Source organism: Bufo gargarizans, chromosome 3 (assembly GCF_014858855.1).
Source record: "Bufo gargarizans isolate SCDJY-AF-19 chromosome 3, ASM1485885v1, whole genome shotgun sequence".
Taxonomy (NCBI): Eukaryota; Metazoa; Chordata; class Amphibia; order Anura; family Bufonidae; genus Bufo; species Bufo gargarizans.
Window position 1 is genome coordinate 543,630,842 of NC_058082.1, and position 13,484 is coordinate 543,644,325.

At 44.5% G+C, this 13,484-nt stretch overlaps 1 protein-coding gene across 1 annotated transcript; it reads right to left on the bottom strand.

The window, feature by feature from the left end:
* Positions 1 to 11,289: 11,289 nt before the first annotated feature.
* Positions 11,290 to 13,152, bottom strand: LOC122931751 (gastrula zinc finger protein XlCGF26.1-like). Its single transcript, XM_044285814.1, has 2 exons — positions 12,379 to 13,152; positions 11,290 to 12,294 (listed from the first exon to the last, which is right to left on the bottom strand). The coding sequence occupies exons 1-2, from the start codon at positions 13,150 to 13,152 to the stop codon at positions 11,290 to 11,292; spliced, it is 1,779 nt and encodes a 592-aa protein (XP_044141749.1).
* Positions 13,153 to 13,484: the final 332 nt, after the last annotated feature.

The window sequence follows — 13,484 nt, forward strand, 5'->3', positions numbered from 1 at the left end:
GACATAGAATGCATTGACGCACAACCACTTATGTTTCCTGATGATGAGGACATGGGAATACCACCTCAGCACGTCTCTGATGATGAAAAAACACAGGTGCCAACTGCTGCGTCTTTCTGCAGTGTGCAGACTGAACAGGAGGTCAGGGATCAAGACTGGGTGGAAGACGATGCAGGGGACGATGAGGTCCTAGACCCCACATGGAATGAAGGTCGTGCCACTGACTTTCACAGTTCGGAGGAAGAGGCAGTGGTGAGACCGAGCCAACAGCATAGCAAAAGAGGGAGCAGTGGGCAAAAGCAGAACACCCACCGCCAAGAGACTCTGCCTGCTACTGACCGCCGCCATCTGGGACCGAGCACCCCAAAGGCAGCTTCAAGGAGTTCCCTGGCATGGCACTTCTTCAAACAATGTGCTGACGACAAGACCCGAGTGGTTTGCACGCTGTGCCATCAGAGCCTGAAGCGAGGCATTAACGTTCTGAACCTTAGCACAACCTGCATGACCAGGCACCTGCATGCAAAGCATGAACTGCAGTGGAGTAAACACCTTAAAAACAAGGAAGTCACTCAGGCTCCCCCTGCTACCTCTTCTGCTGCTGCCGCCTCGGCCTCTTCTGCTGCTGCCGCCTCGGCCTCTTCCTCCGCCTCTGGAGCAACGTTGGCACCTGCCGCCCTGCAAACAGGGGATGTACCACCAACACCACCACCTCCGTCACCAAGCATCTCAACCATGTCACACGGCCGCGTTCAGCTCTCCATCTCACAAACATTTGAGAGAAAGCGTAAATTCCCACCTAGCCACCCTCGATCCCTGGCCCTGAATGCCAGCATTTCTAAACTACTGGCCTATGAAATGCTGTCATTTAGGCTGGTGGACACAGACAGCTTCAAACAGCTCATGTCACTTGCTGTCCCACAGTATGTTGTTCCCAGCCGGCACTACTTCTCCAAGAGAGCCGTGCCTTCCCTGCACAACCAAGTATCCGATAAAATCAAGTGTGCACTGCGCAACACCATCTGTGGCAAGGTCAACCTAACCACAGATACGTGGACCAGTAAGCATGGCCAGGGACGCTATATTTCCCTAACTGCACACTGGGTAAATGTAGTGGCAGCTGGGCCCCAGGCGGAGAGCTGTTTGGCGCACGTCCTTCCGCCGCCAAGGATCGCAGGACAACATTCTTTGCCTCCTGTTGCCACCTCCTTCTACTCAGCTTCCTCCTCCTCTTCTTCCACCTGCTCATCCATTCAGCCACACATCTTCACCACCAACTTCAGCACAGCCCGGGGTAAACGTCAGCAGGCCATTCTGAAACTTATATGTTTGGGGGACAGGCCCCACACCGCACAGGAGTTGTGGCGGGGTATAGAACAACAGACCGACGAGTGGTTGCTGCCGGTGAGCCTCAAGCCCGGCCTTGTGGTGTGCGATAATGGGCGAAATCTCATTGCAGCTCTGGGACTAGCCGGTTTGACGCACATCCCTTGCTTGGCGCATGTGCTGAATTTGGTGGTGCAGAAGTTCATTTACAACTACCCCGACATGTCAGAGCTGCTGCATAAAGTGCGGGCTGACTGTTCGCGCTTCCGGCGTTCACATCCTGCTGCTGCTCGCCTGTCTGCGCTACAGCGTAACTTCAGCCTTCCCGCTCACTGCCTCATATGCGACGTGCCCACCAGGTGGAACTCCACCTTACACATACTGGATAGACTGTGCGAGCAGTAGCAGGCCATAGTGGAGTTTCAGCTGCAGCACGCACGGGTCAGTCGCACTGCGGAACAGCACCACTTCACCACCAATGACTGGGCCTCCATGCGAGACCTGTGTGCCCTGTTGCGCTGTTTTGAGTACTCCATCAACATGGCCAGTGGCGATGACGCCGTTATCAGCGTTACAATATCACTTCTATGTCTCCTTGAGAAAACACTTAGGGCGATGATGGAAGAGGAGGTGGCCCAGGAGGAGGAGGAAGAGGGGTCATTTTTAGCACTTTCAGGCCAGTCTCTTCGAAGTGAGTCAGTGGGAGGTTTTTTGCAACAGCAGAGGCCAGGTACAAATGTGGCCAGCCAGGGCCCACTACTGGAGGACGAGGATGAGGAGGAGGTGGAGGAGGATGAGGATGAAGCATGGTCACAGCGGGGTGGCACCCAACGCAGCTCGGGCCCATCACTGGTGCGTGGCTGGGGGGAAACGCAGGACGATGAAGATACGCCTCCCACAGAGGACAGCTTGTCCTTACCCCTGGGCAGCCTGGCACACATGAGCGACTACATGCTGCAGTGCCTGCGCAACGACAGCAGAGTTGCCCACATTTTAACGTGTGCGGACTACTGGGTTGCCACCCTGCTGGATCCACGGTACAAAGACAATGTGCCCACCTTACTTCCTGCACTGGAGCGTGATAGGAAGATGCGCGAGTACAAGCGCACGTTGGTAGACGCGCTACTGAGAGCATTCCCAAATGTCACAGGGGAACAAGTGGAAGCCCAAGGCAGAGGAGGAGCAAGAGGTCGCCAAGGCAGCTGTGTCACGGCCAGATCCTCTGAGGGCAGGGTTAGCATGTTAGAGATGTGGAAAACACGCCACAGCTAACTGCACCACCACCTGATACGCAACGTGTTAGCAGGAGGCAACATTTCACTAACATGGTGGAACAGTACGTGTGCACACCCCTCCACGTACTGACTGATGGTTCGGCCCCATTCAACTTCTGGGTCTCTAAATTGTCCACGTGGCCAGAGCTAGCCTTTTATGCCTTGGAGGTGCTGGCCTGCCCGGCGGCCAGCGTTTTGTCTGAACGTGTATTCAGCACCGCAGGGGGCGTCATTACAGACAAACGCAGCCGCCTGTCTACAGCCAATGTGGACAAGCTGACGTTCATAAAAATGAACCAGGCATGGATCTCACAGGACCTGTCCATCCCTTGTGCATATTAGACATTAACTACCTCCCCTTAACCATATATTATTGTACTCCACGGCACTTCCTCATTCAATCATATTTTTATTTTATTTTGCCATTATATTGCGAGGCAACCCAAAGTTGAATGAACCTCTCCTCTGTCTGGGTGCCGGGGCCTAAATATATGCCAATGGCCTGTTCCAATGTTGGGTGACGTGAAGCCTGATTCTCTGCTATGACATGCAGACTGATTCTCTGCTGACATGAAGCCAGATTCTGTGTTACGGGACCTCTCTCCTCTGCCTGGGTGCCTGGGCCTAAATATATGACAATAGACTGTTACAGAGGTGGCTGACGTGAAGCCTGATTCTCTGCTATGACATGCAAACTGATTCTCTGCTGACATGAAGCCAGATTCTCTGTTACGGGACCTCTCTCCTCTGCCTGGGTGCCTGGGCCTAAATATATGCCAATGGACTGTTACAGTGGTGGCTGACGTGAGGCCTGATTCTCTGCTATGACATGCAAACTGATTCTCTGCTGACATGAAGCCTGATTCTCTGTTACGGGACCTCTCTCCTTTGCCTGGGCCTAAATATATGACAAAGGACCGTTACAGTGGTGGCTGACGTGAAGCCTGATTCTCTGCTATGACATGCAAACTGATTCTCTGCTGACATGAAGCCAGATTCTCTGTTACGGGACCTCTCTCCTCTGCCTGGATGCCTGGGCCTAAATATATGACAATGGACTGTTACAGTGGTGGCTGACGTGAAGCCTGATTCTCTGCTATGACATGCAGACTGATTCTCTGCTGACATGAAGCCAGATTCTGTGTTATGGGACATCTCTCCTCTGCCTGGGTGCCGGGGCCTAAATTTATGACAATGGACTGTTACAGTGGTGGGTGTCGTGAAGCGAGATTCTCTGCTATGATATTAAGACTGATTCTCTGCTGACATGAAGCCAGATTCTGTGTTATGGGACCTCTCTCCTCTGCCTGGGTGCTGGGGCCTAAATTTATGACAATGGACTGTTCCAATGTTGGGTGACGTGAAGCATGATTCTCTGCTATGACATGCAGACTGATTCTCTGCTGACATGAAGCCAGATTCTCTGTTACGGAACCTCTCTCCTCTGCCTGGGTGCCAGGGCCTAAGTTTATGACAATGGACTGTTACAGTGGTGGGTGACGTGAAGCATGATTCTCTGCTATGACATGAAGACTGATTCTGTGGTGACATGAAGCCAGATTCTGTGTTATGGGACCTCTCTCCTCTGCCTGGGTGCCGGGGCCTAAATGTATGACAATGGACTGTTACAGTGGTGGGTGACGTGAAGCATGATTCTCTGCTATGACATGAAGACTGATTCTCTGGTGACATGAAGCCAGATTCTGTGTTATGGGACCTCTCTCCTCTGCCTGGGTGCCGGGGCCTAAATTCATGACAATGGACTGTTACAGTAGTGGGTGACATGAAGCCTGATTCTCTGCTATGATATGAAGACTGATTCTCTGCTGACATGAAGCCACATTCTGTGTTATGGGACCTCTCTCCTCTGCCTTGGTGCCAGGGCCTAAATTTATGACAATGGACTGTTACAGTGGTGGGTGACGTGAAGCCTGATTCTCTGCTATGACTTGAAGACTGATTCTCTGCTGACATGAAGCCAGATTCTCTGTTACGGGACCTCTCTCCTCTGCCTGGGTGCCTGGGCCTAAATATATGCCAATGGACTGTTACAGTGGTGGCTGACGTGAGGCCTGATTCTCTGCTATGACATGCAAACTGATTCTCTGCTGACATGAAGCCTGATTCTCTGTTACGGGACCTCTCTCCTTTGCCTGGGCCTAAATATATGACAAAGGACCGTTACAGTGGTGGCTGACGTGAAGCCTGATTCTCTGCTATGACATGCAAACTGATTCTCTGCTGACATGAAGCCAGATTCTCTGTTACGGGACCTCTCTCCTCTGCCTGGATGCCTGGGCCTAAATATATGACAATGGACTGTTACAGTGGTGGCTGACGTGAAGCCTGATTCTCTGCTATGACATGCAGACTGATTCTCTGCTGACATGAAGCCAGATTCTGTGTTATGGGACATCTCTCCTCTGCCTGGGTGCCGGGGCCTAAATTTATGACAATGGACTGTTACAGTGGTGGGTGTCGTGAAGCGAGATTCTCTGCTATGATATTAAGACTGATTCTCTGCTGACATGAAGCCAGATTCTGTGTTATGGGACCTCTCTCCTCTGCCTGGGTGCTGGGGCCTAAATTTATGACAATGGACTGTTCCAATGTTGGGTGACGTGAAGCATGATTCTCTGCTATGACATGCAGACTGATTCTCTGCTGACATGAAGCCAGATTCTCTGTTACGGAACCTCTCTCCTCTGCCTGGGTGCCAGGGCCTAAGTTTATGACAATGGACTGTTACAGTGGTGGGTGACGTGAAGCATGATTCTCTGCTATGACATGAAGACTGATTCTGTGGTGACATGAAGCCAGATTCTGTGTTATGGGACCTCTCTCCTCTGCCTGGGTGCCGGGGCCTAAATGTATGACAATGGACTGTTACAGTGGTGGGTGACGTGAAGCATGATTCTCTGCTATGACATGAAGACTGATTCTCTGGTGACATGAAGCCAGATTCTGTGTTATGGGACCTCTCTCCTCTGCCTGGGTGCCGGGGCCTAAATTCATGACAATGGACTGTTACAGTAGTGGGTGACATGAAGCCTGATTCTCTGCTATGATATGAAGACTGATTCTCTGCTGACATGAAGCCACATTCTGTGTTATGGGACCTCTCTCCTCTGCCTTGGTGCCAGGGCCTAAATTTATGACAATGGACTGTTACAGTGGTGGGTGACGTGAAGCCTGATTCTCTGCTATGACTTGAAGACTGATTCTCTGCTGACATGAAGCCAGATTCTCTGTTACGGGACCTCTCTCCTCTGCCTAGGTGCCGGGGCCTAAATATCTGAGAATGGACTGTTCCAGTGGTGGGTGACGTGAAGCCAGATTCTCTGCTATGTGACCTCTCTCCAATTGCTATTGGTTAATTTGTATTTATTTTATTTTTATTTTTATTCATTTCCCTATCCACATCTGTTTTCAGGGGATTCACCTACATGTTGCTGCCTTTTGCAGCCCTCTAGCCCTTTCCTGGGCTGTTTTACAGCCTTTTTAGTGCCAAAAGGTTCGGGTCCCCATTGACTTCAATGGGGTTCGGGTCCGGGACGAAGTTCGGATCGGGTTCGGATCCCGAACCCGAACATTATCGGGAAGTTCGGCCGAACTTCTCAAACCCGAACATCCAGGTGTTCGCTCAACTCTAATTTCAAGCTTCCAGCTCAGGTGCATGTCCTTCCTCACAGAGCATGTCCTTTCTGCTGCAGCTCTCGCCCTGTCCATGTTATTCCTGCTGGCACCTGTGATGGCTTCTAACCATGGAAAGGGCTGGTGACCAATGACGGATAGAAGTGAGCATGTGCGTCCTCCTCAGTAATGTTACTTAGGTGGATAGAGAAATAAGGAAAACAACAAACAGCAGGTGGCGCTATACAGGTACATTTTATTAAATAACTCAGCGGCCATATTACATTATAATTACATGCAAATACAACAGAGCTGATTCCACCCTCATTGAATCACAAGGTCACTTTGGACAAATAGGACTCCAACAAATTTTAAGAGATTTGCTGATCTATAGTTGTAGTAATAATAGTTTTCTGCATTATATCCAGATATTTGTAGAGGTTCTACAGGATTAGAACTTGTGGCTGCTTTCTTAGAGAAACAGCCCCACATCTGTCCATAGGTTATGTTTGGTATTGCAGTATGGCTCTATTAAAGTTAATGTGGCAGAATTACAATGCTGCGCTCAACCCTTGGACAGGAGAGGAGATGTTTTGGAGTAAAGGAGTTCTTCTTCTAATCCTGGAAACACCTTTATGTGATCATAAATCAAGGTGAAGCAGCAGGTCCTAAAACTAAGCTCCACACCTTCAACATTTTCTACACTCCGAACATTACAATGGATCCCTCCTAGACTCTAAGCACGTATGGATTCTCCATCATATCAATATTCAGATGTCTCACTAGACTTAAAGATGTTGTCCGGGATCTCCTACATTGATGACCTATCCTCAGAATAGTCTTATAGGAAATCCGACGGCACTCGATCCATGGTCCGCGCTGCACAGGAAGGGGCAATCCCCACGAACAGTGTATAAGTAATCCCAGCAGGAGATTCTCTGTTCAGCACATTTTTTTTTTTTATTGTAGCAAATCCATCCGCTGAGGACGGCTGGACGGGCCGAAACGCATCCCGAAAAACTGTGATTTATATGCTACAATAAAGAATACACTGTGCTGAACAGAGAAACGCCTCCTGGGATTACTTATACACTATTGATTACAGGATAGGTCATCAATATCAGATTGTCGGGGGTCCGACACCCGACACCCTCGCTGATGAGCTTTATGACGAGACGGCTCGTGCAGTGTGCTCATCTCCCTTCTTTCTTTATGTTCACCGCTACTGTCCCATAGACATACAGCGGAGAGCAGGAAGAGAGAGGGAGAAGGCACGTGTGCACTGCGCGAGCCGTCTCCTCGTACAGATGATCAGTGGGGGTTCCTGATGTCAGACCCCTACTGATCTGATATTGATGACCTATTCTGAGGATAGGTTATCAATATTAACCCTTTGAGGTTGAGGCCTAATTTCATTTTTGCTTTTCATTCATTTTGGATTTTTCCTTCCCACATTCTAATAACCAAAACATTTTTATTTTTCCGTTCACATAGCTATAGGAGGGCTCATTTTTTTGCAGGATATGGTGCATTTTCTAATGTCATCATTTAATTTACCATTTCTTGCATTGGAAAATGGGAAGAAAATTATTTGTGTGAAAAATAGAAAAAAAAGAATTCTGTCAAGGTTTTTGGGGTTTTGACATCACATCGTTTATTGTGCTCTAAAAAGGTCCTAACATCCTTATTCTGTGGCTCCATACAAATGCAGCGATACCAAATTGTATAGGTTTTTTTGTTTTACTACTTTAAAAAACATAAAAACATTTGAAAAAAACATATATACATTTTGCTTGCATTGCCATATAACTTTTTTTTTTTATCTTTCGGTCTACAAAGCTGTAGGAGGGCTTGTTTTTTGTAACTAACTATATTTCTTATTGGTACCATTTTTGCAGTATGTACGGCGTTCACTGTACAGGATTTGTTTTATAGTTCAGAGATTTTCTCACAGTGATACAAATTATGTTTATTTTTTTATTGTTTATATATTTTTATATGTAAAATTGGGAAAGGGGGTGATTTATAGTTACATATATTGTTTTTTTTTAAACTTTTTTTATAACACCAATATGACCCTTAGTACATGGGATCTCTTGATCCCATCTCCAATTCACACTAATAGATCTCTATTAGGGCTCATGCACATGACCGTATGTATTTTGAGGTGCGAAAAAAAACAACAACTGATCCACAAAAAGCATGGATGACGTCCGTGTGCATTCTGTATTTTGCGGAACGGAACATTTGGCCCCTAATAGAACAGTCCTATCTTTGTTGGTAATGCAGACAATAATAGGACATGTTCTATTTTTTTAAGGAGCGGGCATATGGAAACGGAATACACACGGAGTAACTTCCATTTTTTTACGGACCCATTGAACTGAATGGTTCTGCATATGGTCAAACGTAACAGACACGGAAAGAAAATATGTTTGTGTGCATGAGCCCTTAGGGTGAATAGGATTTGTACTCTCTCCATTCTGAGCTGTGCCTCGTGCATAGCTCAGTATGGACAACGCCATCGCAGGCCTGGATAGCTTCGGGCTGCCATGGCAACCGATCATAAAGCAGAGGGTACTGGCACACAGTGCAGTTCTGACATGAATTCAAGATGCAGTTTTCAATTTAGCCAGTTTGGCAGCATTGTTAACCCCTGGTGTTCTGCATAGTGGGAATGATTTAGGTAATTCCAGCCAGCTACAAAAAAAAAACTGCACTGTGTGCCATCACCCAGAGGGAGCAGCATCCCTCTGCCGTCATTCACAGGCACTGCGATCTGCGTTGATTGCAGCACCTCAGGGGTTAAATGACGGGTGCGACGCAATCTCCGCTCCCTGTCAGGTCAAATACATTCCCTCAGGCATTATGACTAGAGATGAGCAAATCGACTTTGGATAAAACATCTGAAGTTGATTTGCATAAAACTTCGGTCCAATACTGTATGGAGCGAGCGCTCCGTACAGTATTAGTCTGTACTGGCCCAGATGACCTGAAGTTATTACTTAGCGAAGTCTCTTGTGACTTTGCGTAATAACTTCATAGATTCATTTTTACTGTGAAAAACCCATTTCCCCCAACTCGGATTCGGTTCCAATTGGTACCTTGGAACCGAAATCAAGTTCGGGAAATGTTTTTTTGCAATAAAAATTAATCTATTACGTTATTACGCAAAGTCACGCAAGACTTTGCTAAGTAATAACTTCCAGTAAATGAATAGTAATGGGACGGCTCACTCTCTATATACATGGATAGGTGCCAATGTCCAAAAATGGGATCGATGGGATATTCATAAAGAGTCTGAAATTTTAAGCATGGCCATGCAACATTGAAAGACACCAAGGAAATTATCTTCTGAAACGAACGAAAGCAAACCGACTGGTGGTCGACTTTATTAACGGCTGGCTACTGATAACAATCCATGATCACAAGATCGAAGCTTCACTGCGATTTTTAGCAGCGATTTAAGAGTCTGTATTATACGAAAGAGAAAGAAAAAGTAACAGCTCATCTCGCGATAATTGAAGCGATCTTGCGGAGATCCGATTTTATGACGTCAGTAAGCAACTACCATCTGCCGTTTGCATTGGATTGAATCGACACCGAGGTAAGCGCCCTTACATGTGGGACGCCACTGAGTTGCGCAGTAAATAGTGAGTATTATACGCATCACACTATGAGACTGTTTGCTATCGATTTTGCCTAATAGGTATTATTTGCATAAGTACGGGACATTATTCATTTTCTCCAATAACCTGCATTGTATGGACTTTATACATGAGATAGTCCACCCATTATCTCATTTATCCCACTATTACGTGTATGTATGTTTTTTATGTTCTAATAAATTGCACTACTTTAGTTTATGGGTTCTTTGCGTAAACCCATATGTTTGAGTGCCGGTCCAATACTATTTAAGTAATAACTTCGGCTCATCTGAGCCAATACAGACTAATACGGTATGGAGCGCTCGCTCCATACAGTATTGGACCGAAGTTATATTCAAATTGACTTCGGATTTTAATTTGAAGTTCATTCGCTCATCTCTAATTATGACATACAGTTACATCATAATACATGAAGGGGTTAAAAGCCTGCACAACCCCTTTAATTTACAGCCAAAGCATTTCCCACATTCTGTATATTAAATAGGCTTCTCTCCTGTGTGAATTCTCAAGTGTCTCACAAAACTTGATTTCTCACTAAACCTCCCCCCACATTCTGGACACGAAAATGGCTTCTCTCCTGTGTGATTTCTCTGATGACTCTCAAGATGATGTTTTCTTTTAAATGACATCCTGCAATCAGGACATGGAAATTGCTTCTCTCCTGTGTGAATTCTCTGATGTTGCACAAGATTTGATCTCTCACTAAAACACTTCTCACATTCAGAACATGAAAATCCCTTCTCTCCTGTGTGAATTCTCTGATGTCGCACAAGATTTGATTTCTGAATAAAACACTTCTCACATTCAGAACATGAAAATGGCTTCTCTCCTGTGTGAATTTTCAGATGAATCTCAAACTGATCTTTACATTTAAATGACATCCTGCATTCAGGACACGGAAATGGCTTCTCTCCAGTGTGAATTCTTTGATGTTTAATAAGACTTGATTTTTGAGAAAAACATTTCTCACATTCAGGACATGAATATGGATACTTCTCTCTTGTGTGAATTATTTGATGTTTAATAAGACTTAATTTTTGAGTAAAACTATTCTCACCTTCAGGACATGAATATGGCTTCTCTCCTGTATGAGTTCTCAGATGTGTATCAAGAAGTGGTTTTCGATTAAAACATTTCTCACATTCAGGACATGCAAATGGCTTCTCCCCGCTGTGAATTTTTAGATGTATTACAAGATTTGATTTCCCATTGAAATATTTCCCACATTCAGGGCATGAAAATGGCTTAACCCCGGTATGAATTCTCTGATGTACCTCAAGAATTGATTTCTTACTAAAATATTTCCCACATTCCGGACATGGAAATAACCGCTCCCCTGTGTGAATTCTCTGATGTTGCACAAGATTTGCTTTCTGAATAAAACACTTCTCCTATTCAGAACATGAAAATGGCTTCTCTCCTGTGTGAATTTTAAGATGAATCTTAAACTGATCTTTACGTTTAAATGACATCCTGCATTCAGGACATGGAAATGGCTTCTCTCCAGTGTGAATTCTTTGATGTTTAATAAGACTTGATTTATCAGTAAAACATTTCTCACATTCAGGACATGCAAATGGCTTCTCCCCGCTGTGAATTCTCTGATGTTGCACAAGATTTGATTTCTTACTAAAACACTTCTCACATTCAGAACATGAAAATCCCTTCTCTCCTGTGTGAATTCTCTGATGTTGCACAAGAATTGATTTTAAACCAAAACACTTCTCACATTCAGAACATGAAAATGGCTTCTCTCCTGTGTGAGTTTTCTGATGTCGCACAAGATTTGATTTCATACTAAAACATTTCTCACATTCTGGACATGAAAATGGCTTCTCTCCTGTGTGATTTCTCTGATGATTCTCAAGATGATGTTTACTTTTGAATGACGCCCTGCAATAAGGACATGGAAATGGCTTCTCTCCTGTGTGAATTCTCTGATGTTGCACAAGATTTGATTTCTTACTAAAACACTTCTCACATTCAGAACATGAGAATCCCTTCTCTCCTGTGTGAATTCTCTGATGTTTCACAAGAGTTGATTTTATACTAAAACACTTCTCACATTCAGAACATGAGAATCCCTTCTCTCCTGTGTGAATTCTCTGATGTTGCACAAGAGTTGATTTTATACTAAAACACTTCTCACATTCAGAACATGAAAATGGCTTCTCTCCTGTGTGAGTTTTCTGATGTCGCACAAGATTTGATTTCATACTAAAACATTTCTCACATTCAGGACATGCAAATGGCTTCTCCCCGCTGTGAATTTTCTGATGTTCTACAAGATTTGATTTCACATTAAAATATTTCCCACATTCAGGGCATGAAAATGGCTTCTCTCCTGTGTGAATTCTCTGATGTTGCACAAGATTTGATTTCATACTAAAACATTTCTCACATTCTGGACATGAAAATGGCTTCTCTCCTGTGTGATTTCTCTGATGAATCTCAAGTTGATGTTTACGTTTAAATGACGCCCTGCAATAAGGACATGGAAATGGCTTCTCTCCTGTGTGAATTCTCTGATGTTGCACAAGATTTGATTTTATACTAAAACACTTCTCACATTCAGAACATGAGAATCCCTTCTCTCCTGTGTGAATTCTCTGATGTTTCACAAGAGATGATTTTATACTAAAACATTTCTCACATTCAGAACATGAGAATCCCTTCTCTCCTGTGTGAATTCTCTGATGTTGCACAAGAGTTGATTTCTGACTAAAACACTTCTCACATTCAGAACATGAAAATGGCTTCTCTCCTGTGTGAGTTTTCTGATGTCGCACAAGTTTTGATTTCACACTAAAACATTTCTCACATTCAGGACATTCAAATGGCTTCTCCCCGCTGTGAATTTTCTGATGTTCTACAAGATTTGATTTCACATTAAAATATTTCCCACATTCAGGGCATGAAAATGGTGTAACCCCGGTATGAATTCTCTGATGTACCTCAAGAATTGATTTCTTACTAAAACATTTCCCACATTCCGTACATGAAAATGGCTTCTCTCCTGTATGAGTTTTCTGATGTTCAACAGGATGTGGTTTCTGACTAAAACAGTTCCCACATTCTGAATGTGAATATGGCTTCTCTCCTGTAGTATTTCTCTTATTTTCAGCAACACTTGATATCACATTAAAAGTTTTCTCTCTTTCAGAACATGACCTTTCATCTTTCTGAATTTCTTTGTACACAGAAAGATTAGCATTATTTTCAAAATCTTTCCCATATTCAGAATTTGAAGACATCTCAGCCAGATTATGTCCAGTGCTATTATTGGCAATTTTGGATTGATTACCTTCTATTTCTATATAGAAGGAGATAGAATTAGATGACCTTGGGAGCCTTTTATCCAGTCTTCACCTGGGGAAAGAAAAATTTTATAAGATAAAGGGTTCTTTTTTTCCTAATTACACACAAACAGTTAAAATATAAAATGTAATTAGCATGCAGATAAAAATATACCAATGTTCTAAATATTAACTGCTAATAAGACATGAAATGTATTAAATAAAATAAATCTGTCACCAAATTCTGTTTGAAACACACAAGAGCATCATTGGCATTGATCACTAAAGTC